The following is a 24,298-nucleotide window of genomic DNA, read 5'->3' on the forward strand; positions in this document are numbered from 1 at the left end:
CTTGTTCCTCAATTGTCTGTTCTACATGACCTTGTGGTTATCCATTTCAACTGTCAAGTAAAGGGAAGTGCATTTACACTTGCGTGCTAGAAATGATTACCTAATTGATGATGTGTGAATGATGACAAGTTATAAAGGCTTTTTTTCATCATGTTGTGGAGCGTACTTGGACGAGTGATTATGGCTAAACCTATCCCCACCATCGAACAGGTAGCATGCACAATTATTGAATCTTGTGCGACCTAAACCACACTAAAATTAGAATAGTTTCAATCGTATTCGTAAAGGTAAGGGTAAATTATTAAAAATTCTCCTAGTAAGAAAGGGAAAAGGTCAACACCAATTTACCATGTGGCATAAAAACACACTTTCTGTCACTGCATTTTCTCGTGCTTCAATAATATGAGAGGCACAACTTTTATGTCACCCTTTAACTGGTTTTACACAAACTGATGTTGCACTTGTTTACGAAGAAATTACAACATATGGACTGGATTTAGCGTGCATAGTGCACAACCAACGTCCACTTTTCCTTTTTACTTCACGGACGAATGTGGCAATCATCATTTAGATAGCAGGAACGATTGTTAAAGTCTAAATCGGGGGAGGGGGAGGGTTGCATGCATTATGCCCTACGTACTTAAACAGGTCTGCCTCTGCTCGAACTACATTGGATTGAGTGGTGAAAATGTCCTGAAGCATGTTAAACTTTACATTTTAGTTGCCTGATACCTCCAATTGAGCCAACTAGGTTATTGTATGTGGTACACGTTTTGCCACAGTTATTACGGAACCGGTTCGTAATGCGGAAGTACTCATTTACGTCTGACATTAGGAGTGTTATCGTTAACGTACGTTAAAACAAACGCCTAAAATCACATCTACCCATTTCAGAAGCCGCAGTAAGACATTATTATACGTTTACAGTGACCTCTTGAAGTTGTCTTTGTTTAAATTGCTACAAAGCTGTGCATCCTTAAATTTAGCCTTAATGACAGTCTTTTCCATTGTCCAAAAACGTTTCACCCTCTTTACACGAGTTGTAAGCCTGTTTAGTTAATGGGTATTAGTTGATGTCTGAAGCCATTAATGTAACAACGATTGTGCATTTATTCTACTCTTTCCATATTTGTTTTTACAAAAAACACTTATTTTTATCCCTTCAAACCAAATGTAGGTTTTTAAATGACTGAAGTAGCCTGTGCCTTGGGTTTATCCCTACAGTATGGAGTAGACTCTCGCGTACGTCATTATTATTTTGAAATAGTCAACTAACAATTCCTGTACCTTTAAATTTACCTATGGACGCAGAAAGGAAAGCCGTCTGAAGAATCATGGCACATACTACAAATTGAGACTCTCCGTACGTAAGCATAAACAACGGCGACCGGAAGTTGAGCGTATATATAAGAGCGGCAGGTCCTTAACAGACGAGCCGCATTGATCAAAGTAAAAAATTGAGATGAGAGCCTCCGTCTTTCTCGCTCTTGCTATCCTCGCTATTACCGTTGTCGCTGCCTCTGTCGAGTAAGTATTCGCCTCCCTCATTACTTAAACTGGTTGGAAGCTAAATTGCATCTATCTAACCTTCTTATCTTCGCTGTTTTCCATTAGCGAAAAGGTACGTGTGAGCCAACTATCCAAAGCTTTTGGTTAACGTCTATCTTACTTCTGTGATTTTGGACGCTTGCTTAATGCTTTCCATTGGTAAATGCTACTTCCTTCTCTTGTAGACATCTGATGATCTGAAGAAGAAAATAATGATGCGAATAGGTGAGACACGCCGCTTCTTCAGGGAGGATCCTTTGGGTCAGAAGATTATCGACCACTTTCAAGAGCTGGTCTCCATCTGCAAGGCTATCAGAGAGCGAATAAGGAAACGTCTCGGAGAGTACTTGAAGGGTCTTGAGAATGAATAAATCTGTGTTTTACCCCCGAGGCAAAGTAGATTAATTAATAGGAAGAATTTCACAGCACACTTAATCTCCTTAAAGACAAGTTATGGAAGGCTGATGATAGAAAAATAAGTCATTTTAGAGGCCAGCCCACTAAGGAGAATACCGAGCAAATATGTAAAAGTTCCAAAGGATCTAGACGGATCACTTTCTCCCACTTCGCAAAGACACTTTTAAATTAGTAATCGAGCCTCAGAAAGAATTTGGGTTTAAGCACTTGCCTTAAGGAGTTAAGCAGACTAATTAATAAATGGTCAATTATGCAAAAAACTGTACATTTTAGTTGTCAAAACAATTTTCCATCTTCCAGTATATTCACAACTATCTAAAACGGCAAATTGTGATTGCTGATTTACATTCAGCTAAATACATTAAAAGAAACTATTAATGCTTCAGCTTGTACTATACTTATATTCTTTAGGAAATATGGCTGGGCTAGTAAATGGAACTTGTAATTTGACTCTAGGAAATAAAACAACTTAGCTAATTTATTCAAAGTCACAATCTCCACAAAACACGATATTGGGTTTTCTCCTTTCATGATTATCAAGATGATACCAAATGAACATTATTTTTAAAGCAGATGATTCGATGAAATATTTTGTTTATAGCAATGTGCGGAGTGCGACCTCTGTTTGCCTACTAGGCGGACCTTCAAAATTGCGCTTTGACACTGGTTACGTAGAGCATTATAAGATATGGGTACCTGTTTGTGACGTAAGAACTTAATGAACTTACAGCTCGAAGTGCTAATGAACGGGCAAAGCGTCGGAACTATTACTGATGTTACTAATTTAGGTCATTTCATGAGTCTTGATTAGGCGTGTTGGACACAATTGACACTCACTTTACTCCTCTGTTCTCATTGCTATTTTATTGCTGCACAATTTTGTAAAACAATTGGTGTGAGATTTGATATATCTGTCTCTGTCCATTCATTGTTTTTCTGAGTTGATGCTTTTTTCAGTTACACCGCATGGTATACTCATTTAGGCATCGCATGGGATCCAGGTTGAATGACTAGAAAATACAGTAGAAAGAATAAGCAGTTCCTACCGGATAATACAATTACAACAGTGTTTTGATAAAAAAACCGAGACAAGTTCTGAAAATTAGCCTCGTTTATCAATTACGCATACATTTAGTATGGAATCGTTTGGGAAATTTGTTGCAATGCTTATTCGTTTTACTATACCTAGTTGGGTTGCTGGCCACCCAGTTTGACAAGTCATGATATTCTTCCTCTTTCTCCCAGGGAATATGAGCCTCGATTCCCACTAAGACTTGTACATCTTCATTCGAGCCCCGTTTTAACGATGCACCATATTTTCTACTAATCACCTATCTGTTCAAGGGCTTAAAAGTGATGATCAGTGAGTAAAAGGACGTAATTCTTTTCTACTGACAGCTCCATCTAACCTCTTCCCTTTTACAATCGATGCAGACCTTAATAAACAGGCCATCGCGCCAGAGTTGACTTCAGTTTCTACCCTAACTGACAGACTCCCCTCAAGATCCTGATTTTACTATCCCAGAATCTACTCTCAGTTGCTCCAAAAGGTGGCATAACTCTGAGAATTTGCTACACTAAACTAGCCAAGCTTATCTCCCTGGAAGAGCAGGAGCTACTTAGGAATTCGCTCCGTCTTGACCGGAGATTACACCAGAAGCCCCCGTGTTCTGACACGGGCTTAACATCAGCAAGAGCTGAAAGACGGGTAGTCATTCAATCCCTGCACGAAGTTCACCCACACTTTATAGTCGACGAGCGCAGTGACATACACACCGTATATCTCAGAGAAGTGGTGAAATGTGAGGCGAGGAGTCACAAAAACTGACTTTTACATCTTGCTGCGAAGGACTCGATAAACTTTATTAACTCAGAGTAACAACTTTAAACTAATGATATAAGAAAGAAAAATTTTATATAGAGAATAGCAGAAAAGAACTGAAGCGGTGTACAAACTCCGTATCTGCGCAGTGATTTGATTCCTCCCGTTCCCGCCTTGAGGGTGAGTTTCAAATTGTCGGCTGCGCTATGTCCAAATTACAAAAGTGAACCAGAGACGCGGCGGAGGTGACGACATATAGCACTTAGACGCTTGTTCAACCACACAGGCACTTAAGCCAACACAGATTTAGTTTGTCAGTTGGCATAGTCATCTGGCCATGATTACAGTCTCTTAACCTTTCGGTACACTAAAGACAAGCCATTCCATGGCGCCCCGAGACTTACCCTAAGACGAAAGAATACATAATGCTTGGACAGAATATACATGTATATGTCCAACATACAGAAGGTATTAGGGCTGCTGGCGTGGCCCGGAGGCCAGTTCATCCTGCGAGATACAATGGCCAAGACAAAGAGGACCTTTATCAAAACCGGGAGTTAAACAGCCAACGTATTGCAATGATTCCGTGATGTAACACATTAGTAGTTGACAAGGGAGACGCAGGACGCCACCATAGTAGGTTGATATTTTTCAACTGTCCCTATATCTGCGTGGGGGCTCTGAGCTCTGCGCTATGGTCTCTGAGATGCATCAGTAGCCTCCCAGCTCTTCTGCCATTTTACTGAGCCTCGGCTTGTTCCAACCTCAGGGAAAACTAGAAGATCTAAACTTATGCCATAGGCATTTCACTATAGCATATTGCTATGCATATATAATAATCTGTTATAGCTGCACCCTAATATGAGCACAATGCGTAAGTCCAGAAGACCTTATATAAAATAAAATGTAAACTGTGAATTTCTTTAAGTAGTTATTTGCAACTATTCTGAGGCGTTCACAATATACAGCGTCCAGTTATATATAGTTTACCATTTGGTGGAGATAGCGCACTTTATAAATTAACAATAAGCTTTTAATGAGTAATCGTATTAGGGCTGTGTATCAGAAACTAACTAGGTTTTTCCCTACGAGCGCCTAATTCAAACGCATTCGGTTGTGCTCGATGGTGTGCTACTATGACGAACTGCGGCATCATAAGTGAGGATATTTGTGTAAAGTAAATTTTAAAATACTTTAGCGAACACAAGTGATGGCATTCGATTCTTCAAATTTAACCCTACGGACGGACTGAAAATTATTAACAAGTACTTCTTCAGCTTCCCCGTTCACATTTCGACTCTTCTTGTGAATTATGATTGGCATAATTTTTATTTTTTTGCTTAAAGAGAGTCTGAAAATGCAGCAAGAGCTGTATGCTACACGCAGGATGGGTCCGTTCTGGCGATGAGTGATGGTGAAAGGTACTATTTGTTTGTTAATGTACTCATTGGTTACTCTTCTGATTTCTTACACTTCGTTGCATATATTCTTATCCTCTTTTAGAATCAGTATACGCAATGGTGATGATAATGTTGAGTTTGCCTCAATTGCTCACAAGGATGTTTCTAAGTTGGCGATTTCACCAGACGCGAAATATGTTTGTACATTTGTGCCATTTAGAAGTGGGTCGTCTGTCCATATTTTACACAGTTTTATGATTATTTGATCATTTGTGATGGTTGTTTTTAGAAACTCCTGAGTATCCGCAAGGTCGACCTAATCTGCTTGTTTTTGAGGTTGCATCACGCGAAATGATCGATTCTCGCGTTCATACTCTATCGGAAACATGGTTTGTTCAAGTTTTTTGACTTTCTTATCCCTTCCAGGCGTCCGCAGTGGTCTCTCGACAGCAATCTGTGTGTTCGTGTTTGGCAGGGCGAGATACAATTCTATGTTGATAACAATCTTGGTAGGTTCTCAACCATTTTTGATGATGAAATTCATTTCATTCCTCTTTGCTAAGGCGGAAAGCCAGCAAAGCGACTGACATTGAAAGGCATGCGACACTGCTCGCTTTCCAAATCGCCGAGGAATCGCCATCTCGCTGTCTATACTCCTGGTGAAAAGGTTAGTCTCTCCCTCGTGATCTTGCTGACTCGTTCGTAGAGCACACCTGCAACGGTATACATCTATGCGTGGCGAAACGGGGATTGCGTTCCTGTAGCTAACAAGTCTTTCTTCCGCGCTGACACCGTCTCCTTTCACTGGAGTGATATTGGCACAAGCCTGCTTGTTCTCACTTCTACTAAGGTTCGTTCCCGCTATTGTCCTTCTGTTTGCGTCGAACTGAGCGTGGTGAATGAAGCCTAACTCTACCGCTACCCATATTTCAACACGTTTCATTCCAGTGGCAAATATATCTAGGACTCCTAGTTTCATAACTAAGCTCAGCTAGTTGTGCTAAGTTGCGTCACAGACAGATCGGTTGAGTTTTAAAAGTAGGTTAAATGCTGGATGATCATGGCCTTAGGAAAAATATGTTCTTCAGGATTTTGAGCTGTAATATCTTTAGAACAATAAAACGCTTTGGTTGTAGTCGCCAGTTTCCCTCCGAGTTCCTTATGGCGGGCTTGCTAATTGTCATCTCCCACCATGTCTAACCTTCCACCCAAGCTATTTCTGCTGACGTTTGAAGGTTTACCGCCTTGGAAATAGCTGTGTTTGCAATGTAAAAAGGGCAGGTAGATTACTAGCTTTGATAGCTTGACTAGTGGTCTACATTAGCACTTTTTTACTTCGGACATCTGCATGAATTTAAAAGTACTATGAAGAGGAAAAGATGTTTCTACGCTGATTCTAATCTAAAGATAGTCCCAGTTTGTGTCGTCCATCGCAACAGTGCTCAAGTGAATGAAGAAATTTGTTAAGCTTATATTGGCGCTTTTGCATACTTTGTTATATGGTGGATGTACTTTGTACGATGCTCGCTTTTTGTGACCACAACAACCTGGGAGATGCCTTACCTTTCTGCCACCTTCACACTTAGATGAGTGAGAATAGCTACTATGGCGAGCAAATGCTTCACTTTCTGACCACCACGAAGAGTGGCGATTCAGCTACCGTACCAATGCCTCGATCGGGTCCGATTCACCAGGTCCTCTGGCGTCCCTCGGGAGGGTTACATGACAGGCCCTCGGATGAACAGTTTGTCATCTGTCAGGGATGTGAGTGCTTTTGATTCTATTAGTAATATTTTAGATTCAGAGCGGTGAAATTTTACCGTAATATAAATGCATCCAAAAATGCTTTAATTTAGCTCTGCCCTCCTCAGTCCTGGTCTTCAATATCAAATGCGAAAAGCTCTACTCCCTGGGTACAGGCCCATGGAATCAGGTCTACTTCAACCCTCAGGGGAGCCTCCTACTAGCCGGAGGTTTTGGCAGTCTGGACGGTAGTGTGACAGTGTGGGACTACAAGAGCCAACATCGTATCTGTGAGTTCTCCGCACGCAACACCACCTACCTATCATGGTTGCCAGATGGAGAACACATTGTCACTGCTACGACAACTCCACGACTCCGGATCGATAATGGGTAAGAGGTCGCTCTTTTCTTCTCTTGTTTTGAAATTTAACTCCCCATTGGTCACTTTTTATTAGGTATTGCTGTCGTAGTTTGTTCCTCATCTTTTTTGAACCTCTCTCCGTGATTATTAATCATTATCCCTCATTTGTGTTCAGATATGTGCTTGCCAATCACCGGACCATAATATATTCCAAAATTGTGAGCAGTCGGCTTGGAGCACCATGGATAGCACGGAATCTCTATGATATAGAGCAAATGATATTCGATTATCCAGACGAAACTCTCTAATGTGATCGGTTTAACGGCGTGTAAATATTTCACACCTCTAGATCAACGGCATTTGAACGTCTCTCTCTCTTCCAGATGGACCGTCTGGCACTTCACAGGTCGTCCAGTAGCGCACGAGACAGTGGAAAAGCGTGCCAATCCACGACCCGCAACAGTGGACCTGCCCGCAGCCACAGAACACGAGTTATATCAGGTTCTGCCTCGTCCAATGCCACTTGACCGACTACCTCCGCCTCCTGCGTTGCCCACCGGCTGGGCGGCCAATGGCAAGTCAGCTGCTCAGGCAAGGAACTTTAGAATTCCCTTCTTCTGCGATTTGATAATTCTTGACCTACCAGGGGTGGTCAAGTCGAATCTGAGATCTTGAGTCTCTTACAAGATCAGAACATATTTATTTTACTTATTTTTTGACTTGACTTTGCTCCTTGTGTAAGTTTATTCCAGTACTGAGCTAGTATCTGGGAGCCAGTTTTGGCACAAAAAGACCCATCTGCACGACTGAACCATCCTAGGACAGTCCGTTTCGCTGTCATCAGTGCTGGCAATTCTACAAGCTTTCATTCATTTGGTTCTTGTTTTGATTCCGGATTGTAATGCCGTACCCAGGATTGGTCACATTCCACCCCACCTCAGCCCTCACCCATCAGTGACTTTGAGTTTTAAATCTAGTTTAGTACGGTGACCTGGGGCTAGGTGGTTCATCAAGGGGATTATGGTTAGCTGATGTCCTGTAGCGAGTACATTTCGTGTGTCAACAACTTTTGTCCGAGAAAATTGCTGAATAATGAAACGTGCAAGGCACTAATTAGTCCCTCTGGATCGCGGACTGGCTTTCATCCCTTTTCTTGCCTTTACTCATTCCAGCTGCCAGCAGTGCGTCTGGAGAAACCGAAGGCCTATGTACCGCCGTCGCTACGAAATCGCTCCGCTACCGCCATCCACGCCGCCAACGTAGCTTCCGGCCGGTCTAATCGTGACCTCCACTCTGCTACGCACCTTGCTTTCACGTTAGATTCCGGTACCTCAGCCACCGCCTCCCATGGCCCCATTGGAGGTGTGGCCGTTGAGTCTGGAGCCTCCAAACAAGGTCCTGTCATGCATGCTACCTATGAGATATTGAGCGCTTGTGTTAGCTAGCTTTTTCCATTGATGAAGGCATGTACAAAACCTCTTTTGAGTCTTCAAAAATAATAATTGTCCTTGTCACGGGCTATTCCTGTAGTTGAAGCTGAACCTGCGCATACTGGACAAGCCTTTTGCTGTTAAACTAATGTTGAACTCTAATAAATCACCGTACACAATCACTCGTTGCTAGCCCGCCTAACTGCAACTTTTTCAGGAGGCAAGAGGAAGAAAAAGGGTGGTGATAGTGGTGGCGGAAATCAACGTGCCGAGGTCCCACAGCCTCTGCCCAATCAGAAGCAGATCAACTTCCTCAAGAAGGTAATGTTTTTTTCCATATATTGATGTCGCTAAAACATCTTGGCAGACTGTCGCCATTACCTCACATCTGATCTCCAAACTAATTTTTTGTTTACCTTGTCTTAGAAACTGGGCGAAATTGAAAAGCTGAAGGCGCTTCAGAAGACCACGAAACTGGAAAACACGCAGCTGGAGAAGATAGCGAGGGAGGAGGGTCTGCGACGCGAACTAGAGCAGCTAGAGCTTTGTATATAGTCGGAAGGAATAAATTTTGACTTTATTGCTGGATCATCACTGGGTCTTCTCTCTTTCCCAGTTGTGTTGCCTTCTGAGGTGCTTAATGCCCACTTCGGTCCTTTTTTCAGCGCCATGACCGTATCAACTGTTCGAATGAGGCGATACAACTGTAAGTTGGTTATGGAGAGAGGAGAAGGTAGCCCACTCCTTTTGTAGTTACCCTGCCAAAGTCGGTGAACACACCGGGACCTCTGACCGAACGCGGAATTCAGGGCTTTGTCACCTACATCTTGTCTTGGTTACTATTTGGTGAGAAGTTGTCTACTGATGTGATATTTGGTAAAATAGGATTCTATACACTGCTTTTTGGTTTTACAGGAATTTATCTGGTCTGGGCCTACGTCCCGCATCATTACTTACACAGCGTGGGGATAGCTTACCTTCCCTCGAGGTAAAATTTTGCCTTAGGTTCCCAAAACTAGCTATATTTGACTTGTTTTACCGATTCGGTTTAAATGGTTAAAGTGTAATTGGAATACGCGAGGTGGTCCATTGCGCCTACTCATAGTTCACTACTGTTGTCATACGTCACCATGGTCTCAACTCAGGCTCTCTTTATCAAGGTCGAGTTGTCAAGCCAAAAACATCTTGCTTTAATGTTTGCGGTCATCTGCGCCGCATGAGTTCATTCTACGGCTGAGCTGATGTTTCTATACCTCAGCGTAATGGAAGGCGCTGTGTGCAACAGCAGAGAGTACATCCCAGAAGGAATTGAAGCTTTTCCTGATGGATGCATCAGCACATAGCCAATTGATGCATTTGCATTGTCTTGCACCTTCTCCCTTTTCAGGTGGTGGGCAATAATCATTCCGTGGAGCCTCCTAGTAGCCCTGTTTGGTGGTGTCGGTATCTACCTCTGGATGAATCGCTATCTTGTCCATCCTCTCTCCTCCATCAACCTCGTCTGTGGTGCGTTTACTAGACGATCAAGGCTCGCATTTTGATGTAGTGAAGAATCGTTTAAACATCCATTCATTCCATATCTATCTAAAGTGGACTAAATAACGAAGCAGCTGGTGTGTCCTTTCAGATTCAAATGCATTGCTCTTTTCAGACGCCACTAATTCGGAACTAGGTCTTCTCCTTCGAAAAGACGACAGCGAAGAGGACAGGCAATTATTTGAGTCGCATCAGCAGAGGTATGCCTTCATACCGGATGGAGGTGTGATGCCACCCACCCTTGATCTCAGCCTTGACTGGGTCAATAAACAACTCTACCTTCGTTCACAGGGTTATTCCATCTAACCGCTAACTCATTTCCTGTTCAGTTTTTTATGTGCCTTGTAAAAAGAAGTTCCATCCAATACTCCCTGTTTGGGGTGATATCCGCCCGCCAGCACGGTGTTTACTGACTAACCAGGCGAGTTCTAGAAGGCATACTGATCACGACGTAGCAGCAATGGGTGGGGAAAGGAGTGTCAATTGTTGAGCCGAAATATCAAACAAGGGAACGAGAAGGACCGCTTAACTCCAAAGAAATTATATTTGCTAAATGTTTAACAACCTGTTGACACATAAACACGCAAATGCTGCTCCTTATTAAGACTACAAGCAGAAAAGGAAAGAATCGCAAGAAAACGACCACAGCACCGCAAGCACATCAGTCCATTTTCGCCTTAGGCTTCCCTTCCCTCAGGTAGAGATATACAAACGAGAAGAAGAAGACACCCAACATCATTGAGATGGCACTTGCGTAGTATGGGTAGGCTGATGTGATGAAGCGTTCATACTGCGTGTGAGTGAATGGACGAACGGAGATCTTCAGGAGGGATGAAAACAAACATTAGAGCAAACGTAGTACACAAAAGTACTAAAAAGGACATAGTGCTAACTTGTGTGGCACTAAAAACTGAGGTATAACCAATTCGATGATAATCCACAACTAGTTTGAAAACACCATACACGTCGGGTAGCTTCATTCGCATCTCGTAGCCGTGATCTAAACGTGAGATAAACCCCAAGGCGAAAAAGAACCTACCTTTGAACTTGAGATTCCGACGAATGAATGGATCAATTCGGACTAGTTCTAGCTGAATGTCCTCAGCCACGTAGTCTTGCCAAACACCATTCTCGTCTTTTTCCGCAATATCAATCCTGTAAATTATTTCGTCCGTTATCGTATATTCATGACGGGCTATCAACTCATCAACTCTATGATGTGAGACGTTGGCAACACGAAGAACACCGGATTCTTTGAAGGTCCATCGCAAGAGGTGATCACAGAACTCAGAGTTGCTAGAGTGTTCAAATCTGAAGTTTCAAAGTTGAGAAGAGCATCTACGATCTCACCGCCTGTTGGTAACTTTGTTAACGACAGGAGAAGAATAGAAGGTATCAGAAAACATCTCGATCGAGCCGGTGAAGACAATACGAGCATCATTCCTCGCCTGCAGGGCCGTGACAAGTTGGGTGTTCTTTCCAACTGTAGTGGGGTATTGTAAGACAATTCTTTTTGTGTCATAAGAGTATGACTTAGCCGATCCATGCAAAATATTGATAAGGAGTGGGTTAGTAGGATCTGTGGAGATTCTAAAGAAAATAAAATCACAGAGACATGGCTCACCCCACACCACGATAAAGAACTGGGTTTTTAAATCCCCCAGTGATAACTGATACATTTATGGCGTCTTCTGGGTCTGCGATAATTAGGGTGTGCTAAAAAAAGTGTGAAAGTAATAAAGATTGCTTACGTCCCCATTGTCCATCTCATCAAAATTGTGATGATCAATAACGGATGTGTTGGGTGCATCGAATTCGACGCCACATTCACTGGCAAAATCTCTGACAGCTTCTCCAAGTTGTGGACCTCCAGCAACGAGGACATTTCCACCATTATCAACAAAATCAGTCAGAGCCTTTACGTTTACGTAGCCGCCAAACTCTATGGTGGGACATATGTTGGCAGAAAACACTTACCTGTTGTAGTAGGAGCAAAAATGATAACATGGTGGTAACTATATTCACCAAATTGCTTTAGATCCAATGTAGAGTCGTCAGCATACTTAAAAGTAAGTTGGTAATTACGGTCTGTACAGCAAGGTATGAAGAAAAACGCAGTAATTTACCTGTAAGTGACTTGAAGAATTGGGAATGGGTATCACGAATTATAATGTTTTCTATGAGAACCAACACGTCTTTATCATCAGCTAGGCCCTCAGCACTGAATAAAAAAAATACGTAAAACAAAAGGAAGACCCTCATCAACCTTATGCAATTAGTCAAACACGACGGTGGTGTGAACGTGTAACTTGCAGCGTGTATAAACGAAATTATAGCCTGACTAAAATTTGGTGCCAACTTTTGAAGTACGACATTATCATGTATGTATGTTGTGTAAGCAAAATTGCTCAATCTCTTTTTAGATAAAAACATACGAGGGCAAGTCTAGCCTAGTGCTATTCTTTTGCAGATCGTTTAGCGTCAGATACCAGCCAAATCACATTTGATTTTGTTGCTGTAGCATGCCTAGTTTTCTGCCACTAAAAGTCTCACTTTTTACAAAGTTACAAGTAATAAGATTCACTTTGTATGCCGGTTAATTTAAAAATTTCTTTCTTGATTAATAAAGATGAGAGTAGGTCCAGGAACTCGCTTTCACTCCCTTTTCTCTTAATGATAACGTTAATCCTCACTAAAAAAACTTTACTGCTCACTGGATGGGTTGTTAAACGCAGAAAGCACATCCAAAACGCTGTTTTTAGTACCGTAGGAGGAGGCTTGTAGTTCTCCTCTTCTCTGGTCCCCCTACTCTTAGAACACCTAGGTTGATTCGGCTTCGTCATGTTTATTGGGTTAACTAAATGGGGAATGCAAGTACAAGCTAAAGGTTGCAGAGCGTTGACCCCTCAGTCGCGAAGTTCTATTCTTATGCCCGCCTCCTCTTTGAAAAGAACATAAAAAACAACATAGGTGTATGATATCGTCAACAGTGGATGCCATTAAGCTAATTTTCTCTATTGCAGAGTCTTGATTCTTCTTTAAAGTTGTAATGGGACAAAGTGGCATAAGAGAACTTCTATCTCTGAAGCCTAGAAGACCATGCCGCAGGGCGGAAGTAAAACATACTGGACGCATGTGCTTAAGCGCACTTTTAAATGAACTACAGACCACTGCATAGTCTCTTCTCCCCTTTGAGCGTCGTATTTCGTACTTTTTTGGTCTCCCTTGTCAGTTGTTACAACGTAGTCGAGACTCTAGAATTATCAGCAAACCAGCACTATAAATCATTGGACTTCCTAGTATGCGGGAAGACACATAATCTTGACTTTACCAATGCATCGCATTAGTTTTACTGTACCCGCAGTTGTGCCCTTTTTGCAAAATGCATTGGAGAAAGGGGAATACATTGGCTTTAAGCTGCTCAAGATCAAAGGTCTTCACATATTAAGAATATCTTGTAGGTCAATCACTTGTCATGGAGAAACCGACTTAAGTGAAATCATCCAGTTAAGCATTTAAATTAAAGGGAAGACGTGGAACGGCCATCGTCAGCTCACTTAAATGTCATCGCCATGTAATTACTGTAGGCAGCTCAACAATGAAATTCGCCTAAGGGTTCAAGTCTTGTGTCGCTTCAGTTGTTAGTGGACCTCTTGCGAAACAAGGGCTTGCGGTAATCACTCCAAGCCATTCCGTTAGGTATCTCCACAGACTCCCCTCCCTCTGCAGGCTTACGGGTTCATATTTAGCCACAACAGTCTGATACCCGTCAATCTAGTTAAGGATTTTTGCCATTAAAACCGAAGTAGCGACTCAAGTCTTCCTCAAATTCGTAATGACTTAAAGGAGTGTGAGAAAGCGGATAATTCTAACTTATGGATCCGAGGGGGCTTGAAGGCCGTGCCAAGAAGTGAAAGTACAAGCCGCGGAGGCTGTTTGCGTAGTTATACGCACCGAACATCAAGTCAATGCATCATTTCTGTTGTGAAAATCAAACAGACCACAAAGATTAATTCCTATCAATCTACTTTGGTATAATTCCCGTAAACGATAGGTTTTGTGGCTTAGTAATCTATTTAATTTATGCTTCAAAAATGTTCTAGTAGGTCCTTAATGAAGATTCGGCACAACCAAGCCGATACGTGAACATTTGTTTTAAAGTTTATTAACTGCACAAATTTACCTATTTGAAAGCAAGAGAAAGCTGGCCCCCAAAAGCCACTGGTACTTTAAACAAGACTGAATTGTAGTGAATACTCCATTTGACCTTCTGCTCTGTGGCATGAAGGAAAAAAAAGTTTTAGCCACACATGTGCGTTGTGATAAGAGTATTTGTGAGTTTTCATTGGACTCAAGACATCCATTTTTTCTGAAGTAAATAATAAAACTTTATTAAAAGTGTGTTAATAATTCATTCTTTACATTGGTAGATTTATGGAATTCGTTTGATTCAAATGCTACATGTTGGCATCAATGATGATTTAGCTTGTAAAAAGCATGGCTTTAAAACATCTGTTATGCTATTTCCGTGTACCGTTTTTGCGCGATATTACTGAACCTTGACGTGATAAAAAGGAGCTTAAATTAAAAGTGTAAGTTCGGTGTTACATAAAAGACTAAGCATTTGTGTAAACTCTACTTGTCTTTAATAATGGGAACCGAAGAAACATTACATCATATTTTAGCAGTACGAGATTACCTACTGTTGTTGATATTTTAGGGGGAATTTGTACGGTCTGCTTACTTCTCTTTCGGAAATAAAGTCATGTTTAGACTGCAACTCTTTCACTCTTGCAGCATAAAGCTCCTTTTGTATTTTGAGATAGGCTATGCCTGCAGCAGAGCGAGAAATGGTGTTTTCGCAATGGTTCCCGGGATGATGACAGGGCTCATCCCAAATACCGTGATAGTGACCGAATGGATTCCTGCCAGGCACACAATCTTGTGCCTCAGCCAAGTGGCCACGATCATTTGCTATGATTCTTGTTGGCACTTTCCTCCACCTAGGGTGCTTCAGGAAAATTAATGCAGTCTGTAAAGCCTGGGGGATTATTTAAATTGCAAAAGGTGCGTAATGTTAATGCTAATTTGAAACTGGAAAATAATCGCTTCTCTAAAATATCATGGCAAGAATGCGTGTTAACAAAGTTCCTTTGCATCACAAAAACATGGTGAAAAGGCACTGATCTTAAAACAAAGCAAAAAATCACTACTCGCGGAATCGGTAGACTTAGACTGCAAAGCATCATTTATGGCTCACATCGGGAAGCCTCTTTGTCGGTCCATAATAATTGCTTAGCTTGGGTGTGAAGGCGTCCTCAAACTGGTCAAGTAGTCAGTGCATAATACGCTCACGTACCTGCTCTGCACAGTAATTTTTTGACATTTAAAAACAAAATAAGTGTTACAATAGGTCAGTCATTTAAATTACACAATCTCGTGTTACCAGTAGAGGGAACTAAAATTCACCAATTTAAACAATTTCATAATTTATCTGTTTTTCAATTTATCTAGAGGAATAAAATTTTGCAAAAGAACCCTAGTTCTTTAATTTAGTCGAGTGTTAATGTTTTAGATCTGTGGATAAATTGAGTAAATAGTAGCATTTTAAAAAGGATCTCAAACGCCCCATTTTTCTTAAAAAAACCTTTTATTCAGGCATTTAAAGGACAAAAAGTTTATTTGTACAAAAAGCAATTGTAAATGGCAACCTTTAGCTCACACTCAGGGAATATTTTGGTCAGAGTCCTCTCTTGTACGTAAGCATGCAACTACAAAACCTTTTTGATCGACGTTTGGCTATTTTATTACTCTAATTACTGTGTCTACCCTTATAACTTTCGTTTATATCTCCATGTGGATACGCGCTCCTTTTGGGTTGTCGTATGATCCAAATATTGCTAAATGAGCGCTTGATGGAGGGTGTAAACCACGAGGATCACAATTTTAGATCAGATCTCCTAATTTCTAAATCCTGTGAAAACGTATGTTTTGCACTTTGGCCGCTACTTTTTTGTAGCCGTCTGGCTTGTTGTGTTTGAATGCTTTGCATAATAATTAACAGCTTGGCATTTAGGCGTTTTAGGTCTTTAGGCTTGTTTTTCTTGATTTTAGGCTTGCTGCCGTCGTGTCTCCGAACACGCATTGAGACTAATGCATGCAACTTCTCTTCTTAAGTCATGTATTTTGCAGCAACACCAAAATCAGACATATTTGAGTTCTCAAACTCACTTCGAAGATACAGACGCAGTGCTTCTTCGTGCTCGTACTGATTGTGCTGCTTTGCAGCTCCAAGTCGGAGCGGGACTTTCCCTTCAAAGAGAGGTGCAGCAATTGCGCAAAGAACTAGAGTTTCATCGCGTACGTTCCATAAATCCGTTTTTCAGCCATTGATTAAATACGTAGGAAACAATTGATAATTACAAACAATTACTAAGTGACGGAAACAGTCTTAGAGAAGAGCTTCGCAGTGAGCTGACACGGGCGAGGAAATCTGCATCTGTCGCTCGTGCTGCATTGGAACAAGAAAAACGGAATCAGATTCCGCAGGTGAATTTACTAACCTCAGTCCCCTTTGACGGTGTCAGTCGTTGGCTTGAGGTGTACAAAGAAGAGAATACAAAACTTCGCGAATCCATCCGCATATTGACCAGCAGGGTAACTTTTCCATTCATTCATTTGGCCCTAATTGTGTTTTTTTAAGGAAATGGAACTATCAGGAGTAATCTCACGAGTGGAGGACTACATAAAAGAGGAAGTGGACCGACTTGTCAGGCCAAAGAGCCAAAAGACGGACGTCGTTTTTTCCGGATCTTGGTTTATGGGCCTTTTGGGTTTACTAGGTCTTCCCTGTCCCTCCGCTCTGAGATACAAACTCACGGCTACGTCCGTTCGTTCACCACCATCGGCGCCGCGTCGGCAACCTTCTAAACGCTGTCGACGCAATAGTTCGGTTTCCAAACCCCTCAGCAAACATTCCTCTGCCCTAGAGAGTATTTTGAGTGAGCTAGACGAAGCTTGTGCCGACGCGGCCGTCCAAACTCCAGATAAAAGGTTGCAGCAGCGAAGTCGTACCTTCTCCCCCTCTGCATCCTCTTCCACTTTTGTGAAGGTGTCACGGGAATCGCGATCTCGGAAAGCAAAGCGGTTGCGGCGTGACAACGATGTTTCTTCATCTCCTCCAACTCAGCTCCCAGCTAAGGATGCTCCGGGAGATGTTTCACTAATTTTGTCTCAGAAGTCCCGGAAATTGCCTGAAATTGGGATGTGCTTTAGTCTCTCTGATCAGAGTGAGTTGTTTCTCTCCCTTAAGGATTTAAGTTTTTGGGAATGGAGTTCTTTCCTTGGAAGCAGCACTGACGTCTTTTCCCACCACTTTTTCTATTATGCATGAGGAGGTTTTTCCGTCTGTAAGCACTGTATGGTCTAACAATGACAACCTACATAATTATGTATGTAAAGGCATTTATTCATTGTTAATAACCTTCTTTGTTCCCCTATTTTGGACTTTCCATAATCGAAAATTTAAATTATTTTTGACTTCACTGTATAAGGTGGGCCCCTATACTAGTACTCTTTTTGGCAGAGAAATCGAGGAGGCATGATGAAAGGCAAGAATCGTTGCGAATTCCTAGCTTTGCACTAAGGAGTGACGTGCAGTCACTTGAGCAAATTCGTGAGTTACCCATTTATTTCCTAAATTCTTGAGTCCTAAGTGCTTTATTCATCTTCTTGAATTGTCTTTTCCTGAACATTCAACCACATTGCCAGCTATTGAAAATGTGAGTCCTCCCCTCCAAAAATCCACGGTGGATTTGGATGAGATGGAGGCCTCTCCGGTGGTAGAAAACCAACCCTTCATAGGTAAGCTAGAAATTGATCAGTATAGGCTTAATTTAGCGATTGAAATAAATTTGAGATGACTTATTGTTTTATAGAATCGGGGTTCTCTTCACCTGTTCTTCGACCTTCTTCACCTACAAAACCTCACAAAATTACCAATGGGGAAGTGGAGCCTGAAGAGGAAAACTCGCTTGGTTAGTTGTTTTTGGGCTTGTTTGCATGCATACGGTGTACGAGTTTTTGTACTTCATTTACTTTAGAGAAGAATGGCAATGGAGTTGGCCCACCAGAAAAGAATCCAGTGACAAAGAGTCCCCAGCTCCTCAAGACATTTCCTCACTTCGGTTTGTCCCCAACGGATCGCGTCCAAACGCGCCCAACTGTTGCCGCAACACGACAGAAGAAACCGCTTTCTCCACCTACCTCTCTAGCCGAGATCATTACGGCTAAATTCTCCAAAGCCGTTTTCAATTGGTTCAATGATATCACCACCTATGAGATAGTTAAGATGGCACCTTTGAGATTGCGATCTCAAGTGGCTGAGTCTAAACCGGTTTCACCTCCCCCTATGAAAGAGAATAGAAAGGAGGACACTCCTCGTAAATTGAGCATTCCTCTTGGTAGCTGCGTGGGAATGGAGTCGGGTATTATCAGCACTCCCCAACCTCAATCCCTCCTCGAAGGCCTGACCGCCCACTTTGCTGGTCAGCGGGCGTTTAGTCACCCTTCTACGTCCAACATATCCATGGATGTTGTTTGTGAAGCACTCATTCAGGCTTTAGAACTGGTTCCCAGCGCTGATACAAGTCTTACCTCACCTCCTGACCCCGTTTTCCGAGCTGCAAGTCTGTTGAAGGCAGTAGGTATGCCTCAAGATACATCAGCCTTCACCCTCTGGTTTCGTGTTCGTCTCCACGTCAAGAAGAAACGTCGGTTTCTTCCACGAACATCGTTGCAAATTTATCGGCTAGCACAAGCTGCTTTCCTGACGTGTGACCCCTCTCGCCGAAGTGACCTGCTTTACCAACTTGCCACATTCCTTTCCTTCAACGAATACAGTACAACTCCGATTTCATGTCTTCTTCTTGCCTCTTACCATGTTGCTTCCACCCCAATGTCAAGTCTGGATAGTGTCTATCAATTCCTCGCCTGGAAGGAGGCAGAGGAGTCAGCAGATGTCGAGTTCGTCTCCACCCTTCGAAATACTTCCTGTTGGTCTTCAACCCCGACGGTTACATCTCTACGAGACCTTGTCTCCGATTTGGTAGACAATTTTTGCTATGCGAGGGGTGATAATGCTGACGACAATTCAAGAGCTCTACTACTTATACTCACAGCTCATGCATTCACAGATCTAGAAGTTAAGAAGTCTTCTACTTATCGGTTCGGTTTGGTTGGCTGGCTCCTTAGGGCCAGACTTATCAATTGGATTAATGCCCTTGTAAAGAGCGTAGGAGAGGATTCAACGCTACAGTTAATACTTCGAGTCTGTTCCCTCTCTATTGATGTGATTCTACTGACCGTTCAATTGGACTTGAGACGATCTTCTACCCCTTCCAACAAAAAACTCTCAGCATGCCAACGAGGGGTTCTGGCGTGCTGTGAACGACTTTTCGAGGTGCTACTGTCCCTACTTCCTACTTCGTCACAACACCTCCCTCTTGTAAGTTTAAATTTACCGTATAACCATTTTTTAGGTTGTTTTCTGCCTTCTTCGGTTAGTTCCCTGTCTCACTGATGACCAAACAGCGAAACTTAGTGGACTTTTAAGAGACTTGCCCACGGACGACCTCTCCACTCCCAATGCCATTAGCATTTCGTCAATCCTGCCACCGCTGCAGAGTGCCTGTATCAGCCGTTCTTTTGAGCGCCTGCAGATACCATCGGCCCAACCACTTGCCCACTGGATGAGAAGAATCCTTTCTTCTTTTTCCCCACCTAATCTCTGAAAATACTCTTTTATCTGTAAATAAAGATTTGCATTAATTTCTTTTCTTGTGTCTGTAAATACTTTTTTAAAGCTTCACTTGTTTTGAGTCGGTTTTTATGGCAGAGAGAATGGCAGTGCCAGCTCCTATGGTATCCGAACGGATGAATAATCCAAAGAATCCAGTCGTCTTTTTCGACATCTCTATTGGAGGCCAGGATATTGGCCGTATTCAACTCGAGCTCTTCGCCGATGTGACGCCTAAAACTGCGGAAAATTTCCGGTTCGGTTTTTGCGCTACACTAACCTCCCTTCTCCAGCCAACTCTGCACAGGCGAGTATCGCAAGGATGGCGTACCCACGGGCTACAAGGGCTGCACCTTCCATCGAATCATTAAGGATTTCATGGTCCAAGGTGGAGATTTCGTTAACGTAACCTCGTCAGCCCTTCCTATGCCTCTTGTTTAGGGAGATGGGACCGGTTCTTGCAGTATTTACGGTGGCTCCAAGTTCTCCGACGAAAATTTCATAATGAAGCACTCTTCGCCGGGGATGCTTTCGATGGTAATTCATTTTCCCTCCCTTAGAAGTTCAAATCCCACCTCCTCTAGGCGAATAGTGGGAAAGACACTAACGGCTGTCAGTTTTTCATCACCTGTGCTCCTTGTGACTTTTTGGACGGAAAGCACGTTGTATTCGGTTAGCTTGATCGGATTTGATTAATTTGAGTTCCTCATTGACGTTAGTATCCAATTTGGTTCCTTTTTTAGGTCAAGTCGTCGACGGTATGCTGGTGCTCAAGAAGATTGAAAATGTTCCCACGGGACCTCACAATCGTCCCAAGGTCCCTGTTGTTATTACCCAATGTGGAGAAATGTAGAAATAAAGTTTTCTCTCCTACATACTTTACTCTTGCTAGTTGTTCCCCTTCTGGGATCATTTTCTAGGCAGTTCCACATTCGCTGGCGACATATTGCATATTTCAGGAGCACTAATCATGGAAGGATCGGAAGGTTCCTCCAGTGGGAGTTTTATTCTACCTCCTAACCCTATTATGAGTAGCACCCAGGTTGGCGAGCGCTCATTTGGTGGTAGTCGACCGAGAAGGAGACTCAGACCACTCGATTCAGATGACGATGAAGATGGTGGAAACGTCTGGGATGCCGACGCTGTACCATTCCCTATTCTGACTCACCCATCTGTTTCTCCAGTTGGGAGCCATTTCAGCGAAGAGGACGAAGAGCCAGGTGTGGGTGTTGATGGTGGTATTGACGTGGTCTCTGTTCACTCGGCTGATGAAGAGGATAATAATGAGACAGAGGCTCAAGATTTGGACATCAAGACATTGCGTCAGCTCAAAGGCATCTCAGCGGGTGCACGCAAGAAGACTGTTCGGCGACCACTGCCCAAGTTGGATCCACCAACGTACGCGTATTTCATTGTCAATTTCACTTTATTTCCCTTTTAAGTCTTCTCGGTGAACGCGGACTTCCAGCTCTCTTAAAAGACTTTCAAAATGTCCGTTTCAAAGGCCGTGGTCATGAGGTAAACCGTTTGGTATTCCTAACACATCTTTCCTGATTAGTTCGAAGATCTGGATAAGTTGATGTTCATCTATGAGTCGTGGGCACACCGGATGCTACCTAAGTTCTCTTTTATGGATGTGATAGAACGGCTGGAGGCGGTGGGGTCCAAACGAGAGGTCCAAGCAGCCCTTAAGAGTATGCGGGCTGGCACCTGGCCACCAACAATCACCTCTGAATCCATCCATGATAGCAGTGACAGCAATTCGGAAAACGAGACGCCAATACCTTCGGCCAATCCACCCAAAAATGAGGAAATGCGAGATTTGCTACGACTTCCTGAAGACGGGCCAAAATCGCCTTTTTCTCTACCACGTCATCCTCTTGTGCCCTCCACTTCGACGGCGGTTATGGTAAGAGAGCACGAGGAGGAGGAGGAGAGTGTGGCAGCACGAATTGAGAGGAATCGTCAAGTGGCTTTGCAGCGTCTGGAAGCCAAACGACGTGCGTCCATATCGCAGACCTCCACCTCGTACAGAGGTGGTCCCTCGGTTTTGCGAAAAGCTCTGCTTCCTGTGAATTCCTCTTATAATTTTCAATGAAGAAAATGACATCAAGAACTTGATAAATTTCTTTGTGAAATCGTGGAGTTCTAGAGTGTGGCATACCTTGGAGTTACAGTCTTCGAAAACTTCATTAGGGAGGTGTCATCGTTTACGGCTGTAGCAACTTTCGGCAGATATTGGGTAGGTGTTCAATTTCGATAAAGAATGCTACTTAGTTTAAGTAGGGCTACTAGACAGTCCGTCTGAAGCAGCAGACCAGATTTAGTATAAAGTGTATGTTACTAGAACCTGTGATTCATTCTCATCTTAACCTTTAGGTCAAGGGTCATATTTATGTCAATTCCGATTGGTCTGTTGAAGCGGTTTGTTATTTCTTCAAGTAATTTGGCCTTGCGAGGCGGTATAGAGACAGGTCCAATATCCACAATACATTGCGTGTAGTGAAAATACCTCTGGGAAGGGATATTGTACTAGAAATTCGAAACCACTAAATTTTCTTTTTGAGACATCGCCAAGTGAAGCAATGCCTAATATAATGGTGGTGGGAGGGTGTTTTGAAAGTCCTACTTGCTAGGTATTAAGGTGTCTGAACGTAATTCGTCAGACTTGATTTTTAGGTAGCGGTGTCAACAAAATCACCAGATGCTCATGCTTCCCTATTAAAGATGAAATAAATGCATCAAGAACGAACTCTTCGAGTGTAATATGTGTGGTGCTTAAGTGATATAAGTAGTAAGAAACAAATTGTGTACAGCTTCGCAAATGGGAAGAGGTTATTCAAATCGCAATCTAATTTTAACAAATCCATCCAATAAAAGAAAAATGAAAAAGAATGATGTTCTTTGAAATGGCTTCTTGGGACCCACATCCTGCTAGGTATGATTGTTAACGATTATGGTTATCAAGATAATTTCCCATGACACTAGTTATTTTATGGCTGAAAATTTGGCATGGAGGTAATTATTTTGTCACCAATTGTGTTAATTTAGGTGTATACCCGTCGCAGTAAAAGTCTCAAATCCAAAACAGCACCATGTGTAGACACAAGTAATGGAAAGGATACTTTAGGCTTGTGTTCACGTTAATTGGACAGTGTTAATTGCTCAAGCAGTTGTTACTTGTCTGAGTTGGCTCATTGTCTCCCACTCTATCCCTATTTTCCGAGCTGATCCTCGAAATAATGCATAACCATCAATTTCTTGTCTACTTTGCATCCATTAAATTGAAACTCCACTTGCGAAGACGTGTGGACTGGCGTTGCACATGGTTCTCTCCCCTTCTGTATTGCTCAGGCATGTGAGAATTGGCCAAAATTGTCAAATGATCTGCACTTTACTGTTGTCTTAAGAAGTGCAGGCATGGTAGATTGACTTTGTTCTCATTTTGGCCTTACTGATGGGGAAACTGATTGGACTAGGTAAAGTGGAGCGGTCTCCACCGGATTTGAAGTCACTTCATGTCTGGTGTGGATGGGAGTTCGCAGCCGTCTCTCCTGATGCGCCCGGCTATTCGATATGCTGTGATAATTCCTTGGGTGACCAAGACGTAGGTGTGGATGGCGGTGTGTCTCGTATGGATGAGTTTATTTGTTGTAACATGCGTGAACTTGTGAAATGCGTGCATTGCAAGGCGTGAGTGGAAATGAGTCGGTCGACCATCGGTGTGGTGCCCTTATTTGCGTTCTCGACTACTTTCGTGTTTTGAGGTCTCATTCGAGGAGGTTGTGTGGAGGACGTGGTTCTAGTTTGTTTGCCTCGTGGGCTGATTATGAGACGTGACATTTGCAAGCCGATTGTTTTTGCCCTTCATTTACTTGTACCGGTTTTTTAGGAACTAAATAAATGTAACTTTCCAGAGGAAATATTTGAATCACTGTAAAAACCAGAAATTACGAAACTTAATTGCTTACTTTGAACTTGTTATTTTAAGAAGAAACTCAAAATGAATCACCACCTTCTACTTTATACCATGGGTATACTTAACCTCCGGTCATTTTATTCATTGACGAGGCCACACAAATCAGTATTTTACAGGGTGCTTATACCAGTGGTCATTTGCAATGATTTAACTGTTTATACCATTGAAATTGGGTCCTGGCTTCTTAGATTCCAACTAATGAAATTGGGTTAGAGTATGTGGGCTCCATCAAAATGGGTTGTTAAGTGTTTTGTGCGTAATAAAAC

General features: G+C 42.5%; 6 protein-coding genes across 6 annotated transcripts; 5 read left to right on the top strand and 1 right to left on the bottom strand. All coding sequences in view use genetic code 11, as the record gives it.

The window, feature by feature from the left end:
- Positions 1–1,462: 1,462 nt before the first annotated feature.
- On the top strand, positions 1,463–1,919 carry EGR_03889 (Antigen B; the record flags this gene model as incomplete). The annotated part of the gene is made up of 3 exons (XM_024493138.1): positions 1,463–1,527; positions 1,615–1,621; positions 1,734–1,919. The coding sequence occupies 3 exons, from the start codon at positions 1,463–1,465 to the stop codon at positions 1,917–1,919; spliced, it is 258 nt and encodes an 85-aa protein (XP_024352410.1).
- Positions 1,920–4,910: 2,991 nt separating this feature from the next.
- Positions 4,911–10,563, top strand: EGR_03890 (Eukaryotic translation initiation factor 2A; the record flags this gene model as incomplete). Its single annotated transcript, XM_024493139.1, has 17 exons — positions 4,911–4,945; positions 5,134–5,208; positions 5,291–5,409; positions 5,477–5,576; positions 5,614–5,696; positions 5,751–5,854; positions 5,894–6,037; positions 6,774–6,951; positions 7,044–7,320; positions 7,675–7,939; positions 8,464–8,686; positions 8,939–9,042; positions 9,148–9,268; positions 9,338–9,427; positions 9,475–9,556; positions 10,109–10,227; positions 10,373–10,563. 17 exons carry the CDS (start codon positions 4,911–4,913, stop codon positions 10,561–10,563), a joined length of 2,310 nt encoding a protein of 769 aa, XP_024352411.1.
- Positions 10,564–10,918: 355 nt separating this feature from the next.
- EGR_03891 (Dolichyl-diphosphooligosaccharide--protein glycosyltransferase subunit A) lies at positions 10,919–12,781 on the bottom strand (the record flags this gene model as incomplete). Its single annotated transcript, XM_024493140.1, has 9 exons — positions 10,919–11,077; positions 11,151–11,257; positions 11,297–11,568; positions 11,608–11,847; positions 11,882–11,973; positions 12,009–12,199; positions 12,235–12,345; positions 12,384–12,478; positions 12,759–12,781. 9 exons carry the CDS (start codon positions 12,779–12,781, stop codon positions 10,919–10,921), a joined length of 1,290 nt encoding a protein of 429 aa, XP_024352412.1.
- A 3,361-nt stretch (positions 12,782–16,142) lies between these two features.
- On the top strand, positions 16,143–20,048 carry EGR_03892 (hypothetical protein; the record flags this gene model as incomplete). The annotated part of the gene is made up of 9 exons (XM_024493141.1): positions 16,143–16,241; positions 16,372–16,617; positions 16,663–16,914; positions 16,961–17,546; positions 17,843–17,932; positions 18,028–18,120; positions 18,195–18,293; positions 18,360–19,762; positions 19,797–20,048. The coding sequence occupies 9 exons, from the start codon at positions 16,143–16,145 to the stop codon at positions 20,046–20,048; spliced, it is 3,120 nt and encodes a 1,039-aa protein (XP_024352413.1).
- A 109-nt stretch (positions 20,049–20,157) lies between these two features.
- EGR_03893 (Peptidyl-prolyl cis-trans isomerase H) lies at positions 20,158–20,906 on the top strand (the record flags this gene model as incomplete). The annotated part of the gene is made up of 5 exons (XM_024493142.1): positions 20,158–20,309; positions 20,347–20,458; positions 20,495–20,590; positions 20,638–20,725; positions 20,797–20,906. The coding sequence occupies 5 exons, from the start codon at positions 20,158–20,160 to the stop codon at positions 20,904–20,906; spliced, it is 558 nt and encodes a 185-aa protein (XP_024352414.1).
- Positions 20,907–21,023: 117 nt separating this feature from the next.
- Positions 21,024–23,750, top strand: EGR_03894 (TIMELESS-interacting protein; the record flags this gene model as incomplete). The annotated part of the gene is made up of 4 exons (XM_024493143.1): positions 21,024–21,451; positions 21,496–21,571; positions 21,612–22,053; positions 23,533–23,750. The coding sequence occupies 4 exons, from the start codon at positions 21,024–21,026 to the stop codon at positions 23,748–23,750; spliced, it is 1,164 nt and encodes a 387-aa protein (XP_024352415.1).
- Between the last annotated feature and the right edge of the window lie 548 nt (positions 23,751–24,298).

The sequence above is a fragment of the Echinococcus granulosus genome (genome assembly GCF_000524195.1).
Source record: "Echinococcus granulosus chromosome Unknown EG_S00022, whole genome shotgun sequence".
In the NCBI taxonomy this organism is placed as follows: domain Eukaryota; kingdom Metazoa; phylum Platyhelminthes; class Cestoda; order Cyclophyllidea; family Taeniidae; genus Echinococcus; species Echinococcus granulosus.